The 19,474-nt window shown below is 36.0% G+C and overlaps 1 protein-coding gene across 5 annotated transcripts in view; it reads left to right on the top strand.

Moving 5' to 3' along the window:
* The first annotated feature begins 212 nt into the window (after positions 1–212).
* WDR11 (WD repeat domain 11) overlaps positions 213–19,474 on the top strand; it is a 43,210-nt gene continuing 23,948 nt past the window's right edge. For 2 of the 5 annotated variants that reach the window (XM_067000376.1, XM_048057772.2), the window contains exons 1-11: positions 213–368; positions 1,353–1,464; positions 4,377–4,530; positions 8,569–8,742; positions 10,076–10,259; positions 10,925–11,090; positions 11,860–11,974; positions 12,921–13,116; positions 14,862–14,965; positions 15,495–15,674; positions 16,706–16,790. In XM_067000376.1, the coding sequence (XP_066856477.1) occupies positions 283–368; positions 1,353–1,464; positions 4,377–4,530; positions 8,569–8,742; positions 10,076–10,259; positions 10,925–11,090; positions 11,860–11,974; positions 12,921–13,116; positions 14,862–14,965; positions 15,495–15,674; positions 16,706–16,790 (1,556 nt within the window). In that variant the 5' untranslated portion in view covers positions 213–282. The remainder of the gene's footprint in view (positions 369–1,352; positions 1,465–4,376; positions 4,531–8,568; positions 8,743–10,075; positions 10,260–10,924; positions 11,091–11,859; positions 11,975–12,920; positions 13,117–14,861; positions 14,966–15,494; positions 15,675–16,705; positions 16,791–19,474) is intronic. The other 3 variants (XM_067000379.1, XM_067000378.1, XM_067000377.1) reach the window with 3 other exon arrangements.

Below are 19,474 nucleotides of genomic sequence, written 5' to 3'. Positions count from 1 at the left end.
GGGCTCCCCGGGAGGGCCTCTGCGGCTGCCTGTGAGGAACGAGGAAGATTTTACCCCGAGCAAAGGCTCCTGCTCGGGGCCAGGGCCAGGTTCGGGATTTCTGAGAAAACTTCAGAACCGCTTCCTGCCCACCGGCAGCCCCGGAACGGCCATTCGGCAGCCGCAGGGCGGCGGCGGAGCCGGGCGTGACGGACCGGCGGCGGCTGCGGCGCTTCCTGCGAGCGGGGCCGGGCCGTGCCGTGCCGGGCAGGGCCGCGGCGCTGTGGGGCTCCGCGGGTCGCCATGCAGCCCTTCACCGTGAACATCAAGCTGGCGGCAAGGACCCTGACGGGAGCCCTCAGCGCGCCGAACAGGGGGGCGGCGGACTGGTACGGGGCGCCGGGACGCGGTGGGGGGGGGGGGGGGGGGACGAGGGGTGGCTGCCAGCTCCCCTCCTCTTCCATCCCGAAAAATTGCGCGAGGAGAGGAGGTGCAGCCCTCCGGGCGTCGGGGAGAGCAATGCCACGGCCCCGCGAGGGAGGGTGGGTGTGTGCCAGGGCCTCCCGGCAATGCCCTTTTGTGGGCGGAGCTCTTGGTGCTGCAACAGCCCGTGGAGAGCTGGTGGCTCTTGCTGCTGCTGTTTCTGGGGTTGTTTGAGGCTTGAGGTCCGAAGTCCATGCGTGCCTCGGTGTTTGTTTGCATGGCTCTGAGCAAGAAGTTCGCCCAGCTGTGCTAGGAAGCAGTAAGCGAGCGCTGCTGAATCCTATGGAAACAGCTTCAAATGAATTGGCCTGAACCCAGTCGTTTTGGAAAAGTGTGACCTGTACATTTGGCAGCTTGCAAAGCAGTGAACACTGAAGTTCTTGGAAGTTTTTAGAAACTTCATCTCCTTTGACTGTTCTCGCTTGCTCACTGTTCTCATCATATCCGTATAAATATCATTAGAGGCCACATTAATCGTTCCTCAAGTCAGACCGCATCAAAGACTTTAACTATTCTTGTAGTTCTTCACATGCTTCCTCATCCCCATGCAATTATATAAAAGCAAATATGCTCCTTACATATAACATTTGGGAATGCTGTGCATGTATTCCAGTATGACGTTTTAAATTTACAGAAGAGGATTTTTATAGATGGGCACAAATGTGTGCTTTATGGTTTCATAGAGACTCATCAGCATACAGTTCAGCAGACAGTGCTGCAATCGCATTTTATAATGCTGTTGAGTTTTATGTTAAGTAGTTTTTAGTGTTTGATATTTGTGTCTGGTAGTGTACACTCAACTTACCAAAAAAAAAATAAAAATCTTGCTCTTGATGTGAACTGCTTTTTGTTCTTTTTTGCTTGTTTGATGATGGTGTGTGCTTTTCTAGGGGCTGGCAAGGTTTGATTGCGTATGGATGCCATTCGCTTGTGCTGGTAGTTGATGCCAATACTGCCCAGACTTTACAGGTTTTAGAAAGACACAAAGCAAATGTTGTCAAGGTGAGATACATTTTAAGGTGCATTACTTGATTCTGGTGTATATCTTATTTTTCCAAATGATTTTCAATACTCATATTGCACTCAATTTTTGCATAAAATCTGTTGTAAAGTACCCATATTTAACATGATTCCTTTTATGGTGAAATAAAACCATGCATGCTAAAATTTGGGCTGAGATCAATGTTATACTTTTAGATATATAAAAATATATTTGAACCTTAGGAAGGAGAGGTTATTTTTCCGTTTCCACAGAGCAAAGGTGTGTAGTTGGCAGCAACCACAGAACACTCAGCATTTGGTAGATCAGTACCTTCCATGCCTTCTGGCATTGTGTTTGGGCAAGCGTACCCTTAACCTAGTTTGTCTTCAGGCTAGCCTTTAAAATGAACAAGACATCAACGTCAATGTGTGTAATTGTGTAAAATATATATATATATGTGTATATATATATATATATATATAAAAATAAGTGAAATAAGTGGTATGGAGGCAGCAGCTATAATGATTATTATGTTTTAAAATCTCCACTTAGCTTAGATAACACGTTGTAGCAAAATATTTTTTGATCCAGGTAGTGCTAGCATTTTCATGTACTTTAGATATATTTGCTAGTTTTGGGCAGTAACGATATTTCAATAAGAAACCAAGTATTGAAGTCCAAATAGTTTCTATATAACTTATAACATAATTTTTCAAATCCACTATCTGGTGGTTTATTAGCAGAAATAGACTGTAAGAAAATGACTTACTTGTGAGGAGAAAGAATGGAAAGAAATTCTGCTGTACTTTAAGAAGTAGAAATTATTATGAGGTCGTAATCATTGTAGATACCTTTATGTACGTTTCTGAAAAACTTTCTTTGAATCCTAACTGCCTCTATTTTTTTTGTTGTTGTTAAGAATTTATAAATGCTAAAAGCATGTGTAGGCTGGAGGGGAAGTGTAAAAGATCTGTTGTGTCTGTTTGGCTGTTGAACTCTTCGCAGTAGAGATTCATGCCAGCAAACATAGTCTACAGGGGACCTTCTCCACAGAAACTTGTGCTTGAGTTTTGAAAAATTTCAAAACATGCCACTTTCTGTAACAAAAAAAAAAAAGAAAAGAAATAAGCAGTTGTTCCATTTTCTGCAGTTTGTTTCGCTAATGTTCTTTAAAGACTACCTGGCATTTGTCTGTTACAACTGTGTCTGGAATAGGTAATGGTTTCGCTGAAAAATGTTCTGCGTTAGCTGTCAGTGTGGTAGTCCTGGCTTTTTGGGAGGCTGATAAATTTGTATGGAGTGGATTATACCTGACTGTTTTTGTACCTCTACAATGAGTATGTGAAAGAGTGTTTTTACAAAAGAATATGTAAGTACGTGATTTAAATTTTTTGGTCTGTCACACAAAAAAAGAGAGTAATGAAATCTACATTTGTGTCTGTTTTGCTGAATTAGTAAACAGGGCTAATAAGGCTGTAAATCAGGTGAGATAATTTCTGAAAAATAATTTTTAAAAATTTGCCTTAGGTCCCTGTTTCTGACCAATGCTGCTACATTTTGAAGTCAGGGTAGAGAAGCAAAATGTTTTCTTTTAGCAGAGGATCGGGTCATGTGTGGGGACGTTGTTGGAGCAGAGTGACTGCAATGCGAAAAGAGGGCTCGTGGTGCTAGAGAGAACAGTAGGAGCTCTGTTTAAGACTGCTGGTGTAAAGGCCTCCTTCTCATTGTTCATAACTTGGTGACAGATCCTCCCTTGGGAACTGATGTTTTCCAAAATTGGCATTTGCTTCAGAGAAACATATATTTAACTGAGGAAGAAATAGCTATGTAGATTTCAACAGCTGTGTAATTTTAATACTACATATCTGTATGCAGGCGCTCTCAAGGATAATTTTATTTTGAGCAGCAGGGAAGCAGGAGTTACAAAACTGCAATCTGCAGGTAGAGGAGACTCTCCCAAGAATTATTCTGTTATTCCAGTAGAAACATGCTTTGGGTTGTTAGCCAGAACTCTTTGAAAATTGCTTACTGTGCATGTGTAAAGGTTGTTTAATCTATTCAGCCAAGCTTTTGAGATGTGTACTGGTAAAACCTCTGACAGGGATAGCACAAAGGTGGCTACAGTGCCCTGAATGCAGTTATAAATCTAACTCATGTTGTAAAGTTAGTGGCACCTAATGATAATTGTATTATTTTTTTTAGTGTCATGATTTCAATATATGTGCAAAGAGTTGTGTTTGACCTAACACTTTCTCTGTCAGGTACTGTGACGGCATACAGCTAGCTAGCTGCAACATCATTTTAGTAGTAGATAAATTCTCATTACCTTAGTATTAAGGTTTATTATTCTGTTAGTGTCTTCATTCTCCCTTGGGGGTAGAACTTGGCCTTTAAAGCGGGTAGCAAAACAATTCTGTATTGAATATGTAGGGAAGGAGCCAGTGTTACCTGTTACAGTCTCTGGAGACTTGTAGATGGAATGTTTCAAATTTCAGGCTACATCATTTACATATGTATTGCCATCTTCTTGCAAGTCAGTGCAGTTGGCAATCTGAAACCAGAAAGTGGTATATGAAAATCAGTTTTGGTGACATCCTGAATAGGATAAAGAAGATAGCAGATGCAGTTTCTTCTAAATATTTGAGCAGACTTCTAATATTTGTAGTCTGTATTTATGGATTGTTGTAGTTTATCTTCAGGAACAAGGTATACTGATTTATGTAAATTTGAAAATACCATCCATGCAGACATGCATCACAGTTGTAACATATCTTAAATCTGCATGACTGATATATGTTTACACAGATGTTATTAACTGTTGTTATCCTTTTTGGTGAGTTAATTATTTGTTTATCCATCTGAAAAATATTTTGTATGATGTCTTTATTATATATGTTTCCGTCTCTTGACTACTTTTCATCTGTATCCTCAGGTTAAATGGGCTAAAGAAAATTACCATCACAATATTGGCTCTCCATATTCTTTACGTTTAGCTTCTGCTGATGCTACTGGAAAAATAATTGTATGGGATGTGGCAACAGGAACAGCTCGTTGTGAAATACAAGAACATGCAAAACCTATTCAAGGTAATGATAGTGTGTGACGTTTGAATGGAAGTTCCTTTATGAAGCATCGTGTACAAGTCAGTCACCTAGGGCTATGAACTACGCTCAGTTCTGACAAAGAATTTTACAGTCAGTATTACAAGCCTGTATGTTTGTCTACTCACTTTCTTTGTAAATGTAAGAACGTTTGTTCTTTGTAAATGTCTCCCTGAGAAATGCTGTGAGATTTAATCCATACGGCAACATTTTTTAAGATCTGACGAGAAGTTATATTCTATTTTTATTAATATTATTGACTGGAGTAATGATGTTTATGGTGTCAAGTATATTTTCCTATTTTTGAGTTGGGGATGTAAGACAGCTTGCATTGTACCTGAATATTAGTGGCATCTGTTGTACTGTAGTACTTTGTTGTAAGTAAAAGTTTCAATTGTACAAATCCACTTCGACAATTATGTTCATTACTGCTGATTAAGTATATGAGTATGACATCATAAATCAGAAAGCTTTCTTTTTTGTGCATCTGTACAGTTTTCTGATTTGTAGGATCAGGGCGGCTTTTACATGCAGAGATAGCAATTTTATGTGAAAAGTGAAATGGAGAAAGAACAACATATTGTGCGAATTTTAGAGTAGATGACAGTTTTAAACAAGCTCGGTTTCATGCATAGTTCGAGTTAGTTGTATGAAGTTTTGACGCTGAGTATGACAGATCTGAATTAGCTTTCAACTGCAGTCAAGTAGTCCCAGTAAATGGGAAGGATTAATGCAATTGAACAGTCAAGAGTAAGGAAGTTTCGAGAGAGTATAAATAACTGGGTTTTGCATTCATTTGAGAAGATGATTCAGTGGTGATACTTGCTGCTTTTGATTCCGTTTTGCGGATGGTAGCCCAGTGATGCTGGGAAAGTCTGAAAAATATGCAGTAAATTCTGTGAACAAATATGTGCAGCTGGATGTTTGAAAATTCTTCGTCTTGTTTCCATGAAAAAAGATGACGAACTCATTCAGGGATTCTCAGCGTATTTGTGCCCAGGGTGTACGTATTTTTAAAATGCATACATTTTACAAATCTCTGCAGGAAGTAAACAAAATAAATGAATCGAAACCAAAAAGAAACCAGAAGAAAAGGAGAAGAAACTATATATATATATATTTCATGTTGTAAGCTATAGAAGATCTATGCTTGCCTGTGCTACATGTAGAAATACCTAGAAGCCTGGTATTGAGATCAGTGCTGTCGTAGTTGGGCTGATGAAGGATAGAGAACGGAAAATGTAGCCACTGGCCAGGTATAACACAATTAAGAAGATACAGAAAAGTAATTGTCTTTTTTTCTTGGTCTTTTTGTGTTTGTTTATTAGTAAGGTGCCATCCGTCAGATGCTCCCTTTCATTAGTTAACGTCTTGCGCTTCACCAGGGAAGAAGTTGAAGTAGTGGTTAAAACTCACAGCAGGGTTATATCACAGCAAATATCTAGGTTTAATTCCTGCTTGCATCACACATCCATTATCGTCTTTACTGCTGCTTTAATGAGTGCAGCTGTAGTTGAGGGTAGTACTGTATTAGAACTGTTTGGTTCTAATTACTTGGGGTAGGCACTTTTCTGGGTACAAGAATCACTCGTAACAGAGCTGTCCAAGAGCTGGTTTGAGTACTGGAACGCAGTTAGAAAGCCATGCTGCTGTGGCTGGACTGCTCTCGTTACCTGAGCTGGTGATGTGAGGGGACTGCTTCCAGCACCAGGTGAGCTCTTTGGGTTAGCTGGAAGGGATAACTCTGCAAGTACAGCAGCATCTGTGTGCTCTGCTGCATGTTCTAGATTTCTGTTTATTGCCACTGCTGCCCCCACTAGCAATATATTTCCATGTTATTTCTGTAGAAAAATTTAGAACGCTTTGTTTCTAAAGAGACTACCACAATGAATTTCTAAATATAATTTATTTAAAAACTTGTGATGATGCTTGTGTTACACATGTTTTTTGTCTTGATTTCTATTATTGGAAAACCCACTTACTTTGTTTTTTGTTGTACTTCTGTTTCTGCAAAGCCCGTGAGAGTACATACAGTACTGCAGTGCCCTGTGAGTCTGGTAGTGAGACGCTGAATGCTTATTCTTTCCACTGCAGTTAATTTTTTTCTGTTTATTTCTTCTTTTTTTGCGTTATAACTTGCATTTTATTTATCAATGACACCAATTCACTGAATTTTTGGTGTGGTTTTGACCATGCCATTTGAAGATTTTTCCAGGTTTGCAGGCCCAATGAAGGCTTTTCAATCTGCTGTTCTATTGGGTGAAAAATAAGGTAATACGCAACAGAATTAAAGTTCTGTTCTTTCATCAGTCCCTGGTTTAATTTAGCAATAGCTTCTAACAAAAGCAGTTTCTTTGGCTTCCATCTGTTTCTGAAGTCTCTGGCTATTTTTTTTACAGGCGTGTAGAAAATGGTACAAATAGAGATCAAGCACCAAGGTGATCTGGTGCTCTCTGTGTTATCTGCAAGAACGTGGCAGGATAACAGCTGGAGCTTCACTGTTTCAATAAAAAGAAAATCAGTGCTTCAGTGTTAGGCACTTGTCTTTATTTGATCCAGACTCTACATTCACCTGGGAAGCACTTAACCATTTGTTTACTTGTAGTTTAGCTGATTAGGACACGAATGGATTTATTTTTATTTTTATTTTTAAATTTTCCTTCTGAGACCCTGAGACCCATTGAAAAACACTTATCGGCTCTCAAAAAAAAAAAAAAGGTGAATTGTTAAAACAGAAGAATGACTTAGGAAGGATTTTTTTTTCCCAACATCTTAATATATATGAGTATGCTGTAGAGACACCGTGACTTGTTGAGGCCATGCAGTAGTAGGAGCTGGACTTGGGGGGACACTTCATTGCCTGTCTGGCCTGTGTAGCATGTACTTAGCTCTAACACAGTTCCTTTCAAGTAACAGAGGTATCTCCGTGTTCTTGTTGACTCAGTGGTAGAGTTTACTTTTCATCTTATTCCAAGTTTGATTTCTTTTTTTGTAGAGATTTATAAATTTACCAAAAATGAAGACTTGTGCGTGGCCTTCATTTTAATTTAACAGACATTTCTGCCTTTCTCTCACCTCCCCTTCTTGCCTTATTTTTGTTTGATTAGAACAAATTTACCAAGGTGATCAAGCAATGGGAATTTACTCCAAGTAAATCTTCATGGGAACTTTAAAAGAAAAAAGGTTGGGGCAAACAGATGTATGGAAGTATTCAGAGAACACTTGAGCACCCTCTGTGGATTTATTGGTCACCCACTTCTCTTCTTATTAAGTGTATATAGACTATTAACAAAGCAGGTATAAAAGTGCTAAGGTAAAGCACTACTTTTAGGGCTGGGGTAACAGACCCAAACCATCTCCAAATGCAAAAGCCCTTAATTGTTCCAGTACAGCTTTACCACTATAGTCACCTCTGGTTCTTCCAGCTGATCTAAGATAGAAAACATAGGCTTTTATGCTCATTTATCTTGAATGTATAAATGATGCTGAGTTGTGGTGATTAGCAACCATGCCTCTTCAGACTGACCATAGTGTTTAAGGACATATTTATATTCTTGATTGTGTATTACAGTCAGTTTCATTTTACTCCTGAACTGAAGCCTCTTGCTAAAAAGTATTTGAAGTAGAGAAAACATTCATTTCCAGGTCACATACGGAAACCACCCCTCTGTTAAGTAGGGATGGTGTATGATTCTTTTCATTATGACTGATGTGGTTCTGTACAATACAGCATGTTTTTTCAGGTAGGAATTTGCTGGCTGAAAACAACTGACATCCTTCAGATAGGATGTGGGCACTGTGCGTGTGTGTGGACATGTATAACCCAGTGCATTGTTGCTTGTTAAAAATATAAATTGAGACCATAAAATGAATTTATTTTTTAGAATTGTGAAATAGAAGTACCTGGTTACTAACAAGTTGCTAATCATTTCTTTAAAGACGAAGTGTTACAGAATAGTTTCAGAATAGAACTATTTGTGAAAATTTATTTCAATGTTTACTTTTTCTTCTTTCTTTTGACAGACATGCAGTGGTTGTGGAATCAAGACGCTTCTAGAGATTTACTGCTTGCAGTTCATCCACCTAACTATATTGTACTGTGGAATGCAGACACAGGCACCAAACTTTGGAAGAAAAGTTATGCAGAAAATATCCTGTCATTTTCATTTGACCCCTTTGATCCATCACACCTAGCTTGTAAGTTTTTATGTATAAAATAGTAAGAAAGGACAGTTTTAGTTTGCCATTGGTTAGCTGGAACTAGCAAAAAGAAAAATTCTATATGATAGTATCAAGAATCACAGATAGTTGTGTAATGTGTGTAGTACCATTAGTTTAAGTTGGAGAGGAGCTATAATGGAAGGAAAAAAGGTGTGCTCTAAGAAATACGGCCAGGGAGTTTGCAGGTGTGACCTGAATATGTGTGACCAGGAAAAACATTAGACTTAAATCTTAAACTAGAGGTTGTGACATTAAAATAATCGATTAGTGAGATTTATGTTGTTAATGCCAGGAAGAAGTTTCAAAACAAAGACGGGAGTCTTCAGCCAATATAGAATTTGTCTGAAAAATGATGTCATTGGGATGGGGAGGGGAAAAGTGCCCATGAATAGAGAATACAACTTAAAGATCTGAAAAGATACGTTTGTGACTTCAAAAAGAAGATGGAAAACATGGAGACAGGAGCTGGGAGAAGCTGGATACAGAGAACCCTGTTAAAGTGACATAAAAAGCTATAAAATAATTGGATGCTGAGAGTGAATCCAATGAGATGAGAATGGACCCAGATAAATGGCATCTTCAACAGAAAGGTTTTTGTTGAAGGATGAATGTGAGCATCAATTTTTGAAAATTCAAATGTTCCTTAACGTTTGTTAAGTGTAACACACACATTCACATTTTAGCAGAAAAAAACTAAGATAAATAAGTGTCACTGTTTTTTCACTTATTGCAGAAGACAAGCTGCAGTTTTCAGTCTTTGTAGGTTTTATTATTGTTATTATTTGCCATACCGTTCAACCTAGAAAAAGAGCTTTTTGGTATAAACGTGTAGTAAAATCTTAGCTACATCTTTACAGCTCAGCTGAGTCTTTATGCCGCCACATAAACAATGTGCTAACAATTCTTTGAGCAATGCACTTCATGAGAACAAAAAATGGTTATATAGCCAATGTGGGCAACTCTGCTATTTACATTATGAAGCTTCCTGAAAAACAGTTTATGACAGAATAACTGTACTGAACAAATACAAAGGGCCAACCCAGAGGTTTCTACTGATAACCTCCTTTTTTTTTATTTTTATTTTTTAGTACAGACTTAATTTTGAAATAATTGCGTGGATTTTCAGTAATAGTAGTTGACCATCTTCTGCTCTTTCAGTAGAAGGTGCTTGTAGGATAGAATTATGAATTTTCCATCTTAATGTATTAGTAATGCTATTATGATTTCTCCTCAACAAAATTTCAGTAAAATAAAACACCTCAACAGAATTGCAGATTTTATTTTGTAAAATCTGTTTTTCTTGGTACAGTGCTCACAAGTGAAGGAATAGTGTTCATCTCCGACTTCTCTCCTTCGAAAGCTCCTGCCAGCTCAGGGAAGAAGGTTTACATTTCTAGTCCCCATTCCAGTCCTTCTCACAAGTTGGCTGCTACTACAGGGGCCAAAAAGGCCCTTGATAAAGTGAAAATCTTAATCAGTAATGAAAAACCAAGGTAGGTTCCAAATATTTATTCCCAGATAATGTTTTTTTATACCTATGTATTATATAGATATTAATAGATTATTATTAGATAAAAAATATTATCTTACAATATTTTAAAAAAAACAATTTATTTAAGGAGTAGGCAGACTGAGAATAGCAATTTCTATTCTTTGTTTTCATGGCCCTGAAACTAAGGTGCATTTGAAAACATTGTAAAATGTGAGAAAAGTCTGTTTGGCTTCTAGTAATTGCATGCTTTAACCTTTGTTTCTTAGTTGATGTACCTTAGTTTGATTCAGTTGATGTACCCTTTCAAAAAACAGTTCCTCATTTTAGTTGTAGCTTGCTTTTTAAAACATAACTGTGCTCTGTGTGCCTATATTATATTGGCATGCAGTTATACATTCAGAAACATCTTTCTTGGGGGAGGGATGGGTAAAAGATGAAAATAGGATAATGTAATTCATTTTAATTGTGGAATGAGAAAGGATATAATAAAATTTCTTCAAGTAGTTTCCCAATGATCAAAATGGGGAATGCTTGAAAGAAAAGCACCTCCAGGAGAATTTGCACTGTTAATTTTATTTTGAACTTCAAATATTTGTTGATACTGAACTTAATTAAAGTTGTTCTCCTTTTCTGGACCACTTACAATTTATTTTTGACATTTTGCAGTGCTGAATCTGTAACACTTAATGACTGCCTTCAGTTGTCATACTTGCCTTCCAAAAGAAACTACATGCTATTACTGTATCCCAGAGAAATTCTGATTCTTGACTTGGAAGTGAATCAGACAGTGGGTGTGATTGCCATTGAAAGAACAGGTGTGCCTTTCCTACAGGTAATGAAAATTTGATAGGCGTCTGTCATCGTAATGGTTTATTATGATCATTTACAAGTACATGACCCACGGATAGTTGTGTTTTGATGAATACTACAAGATGAAAAGAAGTTAACTCACCAGGAGAAATGTCTTCTGAACCAAGCACTGTTTAATTTAGTTTTCTGAAGTCTGCTGCAAACCCACTTCATTTCGTAGTCTTACAGAAGTTATCAGTGTGGAAATAGTGCTGTGGAGAAAGGACATTTCATTTTCTTCTGGTTAAGCTGTTTAAGTTAGGGACTCTTTGAGCTGATTCACTAGTTTAATTTCAGTTACCTGATAATAACGGTATTCTGGTTCATTAAAAAAAAAAAAAAAAAAAAAGCTGTTTTGACAACCTCATTACATTCTTTGACTTCCATGGATGGTTGTGTCTTAGGTGGGATTTGAGTAATACGGTTTCCAAGATTATTAAAAGCCATGCTTTTTTCCACAATAAGCTATAGTATATTTTTATACTTTGATTAAGATTTGGAAAATAGTCCTTAATAATGAGTTAAAAAATATAACAATTTCTCAATCATAAAAACAGATGATATGCTGCTCTTGCCTTTTCTTTTTTTTTTTCTTTCTTTTTCCTGTCACTGATTCTTGACTTTGCTTTAGTAGCTATAGAAATTCATTTAAGTGTTGTCTTAATGGTTGTCTTGAATACATCATGAATATTAAATTACAAGCATATTTAGCAAATAATAAAATTTTGATAATACGGTACCTGTTTCCCTAGGTTATTCCGTGTTTTCAGCGTGATGGGCTATTTTGCCTACATGAAAATGGTTGTATAACTTTAAGAGTTCGCAGACCTAACTGCAGTATAACTGGAACTCCTAATGAAGAGCCAGGTAAGTTTTGTACCAGTAATGGCCAGAAATTAACTTTGAGGCATTTTAGTTAATACTTTAGCACCAGTGTCAACCATCATGCCTTGTACAGGATGGTTAATTGCAACTTTTCCAATATTTTTTCTCTTAATACATTAAATTTATACCGTGTTCTACCAAAAATTGTTTTTGATTCCCCCGATACCTAATGCAAAATAAGATATATCCTGAAAATCCTTTCATCACTAAGTATTACTTTATTTGGGAAGTGGTAACGGTTACATATACGGGGAAGTTTTAAATACAAGATTATTTGTAGGTTTTACCTTTAAGAAAAAAAATACTTTGCAAAAAAACAGACATTTTGGGAGGTTATTTGGTCGGTTGGAAGAATTGATTTTAGAACTAAGGTGTGGGCTTAAATTTACATTAAATTCTAAATTATTAAGCCTTTGCTTCTTTTATGAAATACAACTAAGAATGAATTTTAATATAATGAAGGAGACAGGAAGAAAGAAGGTAAAACACAGTTATGTACAACTAAATAAGTGACATTTTTGGTTAATTTATATTTTATGGTTTTGTTAGTTTGTTAATTTTTTAGTGAGCTACAGCATTACTTGCTTCCAGTTTTACCAAAAAACCAAATGAGATTTCAATTGTGGAGAACAGATGTGCTTTCTGCGCAGATGTGAAACAGTATAGTTTTTTAGATTTTTGCAAGATTCAAGCAGAGTAAGCCACTTCTAAGACAAAGTTAAACTTTGAGGAAATTTTCAGGGTCATGTGTTTTCTACAGCATAATCAACAGTGTAAATTCTGATTATGTTTTGCTTATTGTTGTGCAGGAAGCATGTAGATTTCAGCCAAAGAGCTCTGTCACTCTACAGTCTTACCTCTGCTGAAAGATCAGATTGCATGTTTTCTGTTTTAATTGTTGGTCGTTTGTGGCACATTGATGTTACAGATCCGGACCCAGTTCAGGAACTGACTTACGATTTAAGAAGTCAATGTGATGCAATTAGGGTAACAAAAACAGTTCGGCCGTTCAGTATGGTGTGTTGCCCTGTGAATGAGAATTCGGCAGCTCTCATTGTCAGTGATGGCAGGGTAATGATCTGGGAATTAAAATCCAGTATTTCTGGCAGAAATCTGCGTAATAGGTAATGGGATTTATTTTTCTTTTCTGTTACATGTACAAATGGCACTTAATTATATTCTGAAAGTAATGGTATTGTGCTTCTGCGCATGATGTGCTATACATGTGTATGAATGAGGGGAAGAGGTGTTTGGAATAAGGAAACAAAAGATAAGAATGAATATCACATTATTTTAGGGGAACATTTTCTCATTTGACTTTCTGCAGACTATATAATTTTCCTCAGAAATGACACCCTCAGTTTCAATCACATGAAAGGACTATGAAATTAGTCTGGAAAGATTATTTTCTTAGCAGGAAGAAGGTTTTTACCTAGATTTGTGTGAATTTGACACAATGCAATATGAGTGCATAGTAGGTGTCTTCAATATGTCTGTGTAAACAATGAACGGTTTTATATGCCATGTCTTTACAGTTTTAAATTTTGAACACTCTCTAAAAATGCTGTATGGAGTAGCATATTTCTTTGAACATGGAGTGCATTGAAGTCATTCTTCTGCAGTAAAGTTTTAATATACTATTGAGTAATATAAATAACTTACCGTCATAAAAAAAAATACAAAAATCTTAATATATTTTTAAATGCCACAAATACCAGTTTTTCAACATAGATTGTTTTGTTGCTCAGTGTTTTAACATTTTTATTCTTGTTATTCCCCCAAATACTGTTAAATGGATTCCTCGTGATGCATAGCCAATACAGCTGTTTAGGATCTATATGTTGCTCAGTTTTACTTCTTGGATTCCTAGGCTCATTTCTAAAACATTGATTTTTGTCATGATTATATAACGAGGAAAAATGTAATAATACTGTAAGAACCACTGAGCGTAGAAGAATCTGGGTATGGTTGGATTGTACTGAAAAGTAAACCATATTTCTAGTTGGCAGGGAGTCTTTAATGGGTCTTTAAGGAGTCTTCCTGTAGTAGCTCATGATTTTGGTGGGTTTGATAATCTTAATTAAAATTTGAAGTCAAAGTCTGTTAAACTGGAATTTTGAAGGAAAAGGCTTTGAACGTACCTTAAACTGAATTTTTGTGTACAGCTGTCTGCAGTCAGTAGTCTTTGGTCTTTGCTTATCACGGGGGCCTGTCCTCAGCCCGGCTGGATATAATTCATCAAGGTTGCAGGGGCTGTCTGAATCCCTTTCAGCTATGGATTGTACTGGAACCCAGTCACACCTCTTGGGGAAAATAACTCAGAAAAAAAAAATGGTGCATAATAGATATCTCACAAAAATATTAGCGTAGGTAATGTTTCTGTTGTAGCTTTGTATACAAAAAGGCAGTTGTTTCCTATGTTTAGGTGAAAGGCATTGCTTCAGCTCTAGGTATTGTTAACTGGAACCCATGTAAGAAATTTTTTCTGAGCAAAAGTTTGGTAATCTGTTGTTAAATGTCAAAATATTAATGAATGTTTCTTTGCTGTATTCCTTAACGTAGCTCTAAATATTAACAATGTATTGAAAAGCCTCCATGTAAAGTTTAGGTGCACTTCAGAACAAGGAATACATCTGTCTGTTTTTCTCTTACAAATATCTGTGTAGGGAAAAATAAACTTATTTTAAAATATGTACATCCTTGTGTGCATTATCTCCTGGTAAATTTTGGGAATAATCTTGTCAAAATATTCTGCAAGTAATAAGCAGTAGATATACTGAACGAGCAACTTGGGAAAAAGCTAAACTAAGGGCTTGAGTAAGCAGGTCATCCAATTTGCTTTAGAAACTTGTTTTCATTTCTTTTACAGCAGTTCAAGTGCATCACCTTTGTATTCTCCAGTCTCGTTCTGTGGAATTCCTGTAGGAGCATTCCAAAATAAACTTCCTGACCTCTCACTAGACAACATGATAGGTAAGAATATCTTACACTAATTACTGCTACTGGTTTTTAGGCCTTTTGAATCCTTGTACATTTCAGCTTACTTAAGATTCCATATGTTAGAATTATTTTCTACGCAAATTAAGTAGTAATTCTGAAAGAAAGAAATATAGTTCTCGTTTGCTAAAGAAAATATTAGATTAATAATTTCTAGTCTTTTATATTGAGAGCCAACATTCAAAAAAAAACCAACCCAAAAGTAGAAAGAAAAAGACTCTTGAATTCTGGAAGAAGACTGAAATTATTCCACTTTTCCTTCCCCCCCTTTTTTTTAAATGTTAGGAAAGAAAGTTAGTATTGCAGTATTGGAGAAATTAGCTGAAGTACTGTGTTCCAAAAAGTTGTATCATACTGAGTTCAACAAGAAGAAATGCCTCTTTAATAAGCTTTGGTATTTTGTATGTTTAGATGATCTGTAATTTTTGTTTTGTGAACTCCTGTGTGATAACTTGCTGTAATACCAGATGAAAATTGAATACTAACAAGAGCTTCAATTTTTAAGCAGGGCAAGGGACAGTTGCTGGAGAAGAACAGTTAAAAAGTTCTTTCCTGCAAGAAGTGCACCTCAAATTTTTGCTGACTGGACTTCTTTCAGGACTTCCTTTGCCTCCATTTGCTATCCGCATGTGCCCACCTCTCACAACAAAAAACATTAAACAGTATGAGCCACTCCTTGCTGTTGGTAAGTATCTTGACTAGCTTATGGATTGGTCTGCAAAATTATATATTCTAGATTAAATACAAATATAGTATTAAAAAAAGAAAAAAAAAATCTAATTTTGTTCCTGTGTAATTAATCACAAATAGTGACCCTCGTATTACTTTGCATTCAAGGTTCATAGAATTCATTTCAGATTCCTTTTTCCTGCCTCAAGCTAAAGTAATGCTACCTGAAAATTTACAATATCTTAGCAAGATTGTGTTTATCTTATCATCATATATATGTTCTAAGATTTTTATATAAGCTGTAGCTGTTGGAACAGGTGAAATACTAAGATTAAGAAGCAAATAGGTAGGTGTAGAGTGCATTTAGAGCAACGTCTGTAGCATTCTAAACTTATGGTACCTGAACGGCTCTTAAGGTTTCCAGTGCTGTGTTTAAATAAAGTTGATGAGTGTAAAGGAAAAAGAGGACGAGTAAGTCTTCCCAGTGTCTAATAGAAAATTGTAACTTTAAGTGTTTCAGGAGGTATTTGATCTACTTGAAGCTAATAGCTACTAAGTTACTAATTTATAATTTGAAAAAGGTCGTTATTTCAGGGATGAGAAAGCAGAATTACTTTAATGATTTGGTAAAATCTACATATGATTCTCCCCTGGGATTACTGATGGATAACAGTTAATACTCTTCCTTGAGGCATTTGTTCATCTTGAGTAATCAAAACAAAATAATTCCTTTCTCCTGCTACTGTGTATGTTGTGAAAATACAAGGAGAATCAGTAGATTTTCTATAGGCTCTACAAAGACAGATTTCAGGGAAATGTCTTGACACAAACTGTTTTTGCTGGCTGCACGGAATCTTGGAGGGTATAATATTTGGGATTTAAGCACTAGAAATCAAAATACGTTTTCTACATTTTTTTTACAATAGTTACATGTGGAAAAAAAGGAGAAATAGCTGTAAATCTTGCGTTTTCACTAAATTGTGAAAGACAAGAATAAAACTGGTCTGTATATATGTATATATATATTAAAATAATCACTTTTTGTAGGTACAAGTAATGGCTCTGTCCTGGTGTTTCATCTCACAAGTGGTCTCTTACACAAAGAGTTAAGCATCCATTCCTGTGAAGTCAAGTAAGAGTTTCATTTCTACCATAAACCTTCTGGGAGACAAAATCTAAAACATCTTATGTTGAAGAAGCAATGTGGGGGGGTGTCTTGTTTCATTGTTAATGACATTCAACAAAATTACCTTTTGAGTAGTCTGACCTGCCAGTGATTTTGCTGCATATAAGCAGTAATGCAGTGTCAAAATTAGAGTGAAAATTACATTGAACTATAAATATTTAAATTGTTTCTGTGCCTGCTGATCTAGGATGCATATCAGCTAATTGCAGTTTCTTTAGTACACTGTGGTATAAAGAAGTCTTTTTAGCACAAGAAAGTCTATTTCAGAGTCTTATTTATAGTCATGACTAGCACATTATGTTCTTTGAAATAATTCTGTTTTGTCCACCAAAATTTATTTCTTTCGCTCACTTGTGTCTGAACTTTCTATTGAGACAGATCTAGCCCTAACTGAAGTCAAAATAATTTTACCTTTAAAAGATTTTAGATTTTAGATGATTTAGATGATAAAAGATTTTAGAGATTGAATACAGGACTCAGTATTTGTCTGAGTAACAGGAACAGAGTAAGTTTTAAAGCTGTTGTACATGTTTGGATTTTTTTGTTTACACAGTGGCATAACTAGTGGAAAAGATATTCAAGATAGTGCTGGCTAGATATGTATTTCCAGACAGGTTTAAGTATGGAAAATAAAATATTTTATATTTAGTAGTAATATTAGTAAAAATATATATCAGAGTTGTGGCATGAAGCCTTCTTCAGGCTAACATTTTAATTTTACTGTTTGTTCTACAAAAAGATAAGAAGAACAGGTGTTTCAGAATAGCTAGATCTAAGAGAGTTGATTATGTAAACCTGCTTTGAATCTACCACTAAAATCACAGAAGCATATTTGTACATACTTGCTTTTGTGGTGTGATTAGTAGGCACTAATCCATCTGAGGGTTGGTTGTTTTTTCTTGTTTCATGCCATTAACTACTTAACAAAATTATTTTCATTTTATATTCTGTTATGCACCCTAGGTGGATACTATTGCTCTTTTTTTTTTTTTCACTACAGTAACTATAGAATTCAAAATTAAAACCACAACTAGCACTTCACAGATTTAATAATGGGGAGACAGAAGGAAATATACTTTTGAAAAAAAAAAAGATTTTATTTTTATCTTTTATTTCATTTAGGTTCTGTGTATTATTGGAATTATTTTTACTGGGTACTTTTCACTTTGCAAATTTTTTGCAACGTTTGAAAAACTTTCAGAATACATTGTATTCCTAGCAACTGGCCTTGCACTAATGGTAATTTTAGAATAAAAAGTGATTGTGAATTTTGTTTAATGCTCACAGTCATAAACTGTTATCTGATTAAATCTTTTAAATATTTATTTTAGTTTCTTTGTCCAGATCTTAGTGGTCTGAGGACTTTCTACATAATTTTCACAAGTTCAAGGGAGTGCTTTAAGCAATGGAGAAAAAGGCACTGATTTTTTTTAAATTAACATTCATGGAGTGCAATGCTTTTTCCTTCAGTGAGAATTTTTGCTTTACATCTAGAATGTAGATAAGTTGCATAATGCCTCTATTTCACTTTTAAATGAAAATACAGCTTCAGGGAACTCCATTATTTTAGTGTGATAATACCGTGGAATTGTAACTCAATGCCAACAGAATTTTCAGTGCCTTGTAGTTTAAGACAAAAATGTAATAAAACTGAGGATCTTAATAATGGCAACTGTCATTTTTATGTCAACTGTGCTAAAATATTGGCCAATGAGATGTCTAGATGCTAGCAATTATGACACTTTTTTTTTGGAGATGAAAATGATGTCTTTTTTTTTTTTTGTAGAAGATACATATGTGGTCACCTGCTGATTTTTTAATTTAATTGTATTTTTTAATCAGATCTCTGCAGATCTGTATTGTGTTTAGGAAGAGGGAGAATAGTTTTTCTGTCCTAGATAGTTCATACGCAAGAGTAACCTTGAATATTCATTTTGTCCATGATTATTACTTAGCCATTTCCCTGTTTCATTAGAACAGTGTGGGTAAATACTTTTCCTTTGAGTTCAGTTTGCTTTTCCTTAGGAGTACAGGGCAAGAAGAAGCAGAAATGCTTCAGAGCACATGGAGATGAAAAGTTAATCAGGCTGTGCTAGGAGCATAAATGAGGCAAAAAACAGAGGGAGATTATAGCATGTGTACTGGCTGGAAGAAGCTGTGAGCAGGAGGTCTTGTTCCTTTAGGATACAGAGAAATGTAATTAATTCTTAACCATCCAGTAGCTAATGCTGTTACCTGACCTGTCTTCTAAGTGGGGCAGTCTAAATTTTTTATAAGCTATTAAGGTAAGATAGGTGATGATAGTACATGTTCAGCACAGAGGAAAACATATGCTTCATGTACATAAAATGCCTGTGGTGTAGCTCCTTGTTTGCTGAAAGTGGTGTGTTTGCAATGTTCATTCCCCTATAGGTAGCTATGACTAGAGCAGTACTTCTACACTTCTCCTAGAGCAGTACTTCTCTCTCTGTTTTTTTTTTTTTTTTTCCCTGAAGCTCAACAAGCTCAAGGTGGCAACAACCTTAATTTTTAAAATTAAAATCTCACTGACTATAAGTAGAATGTTTATGGCCTGCAGGCAAAACTTGAGAATTGCTGTGTTACATCCAAGTTTTGACAGCTGAATTGAA

Source organism: Anser cygnoides, chromosome 7, assembly GCF_040182565.1.
Source record: "Anser cygnoides isolate HZ-2024a breed goose chromosome 7, Taihu_goose_T2T_genome, whole genome shotgun sequence".
NCBI classification, from domain to species: domain Eukaryota; kingdom Metazoa; phylum Chordata; class Aves; order Anseriformes; family Anatidae; genus Anser; species Anser cygnoides.
The sequence above is the reverse complement of the archived record's forward strand: the minus strand, read 5'-3'. Positions and strand labels throughout refer to the sequence as shown.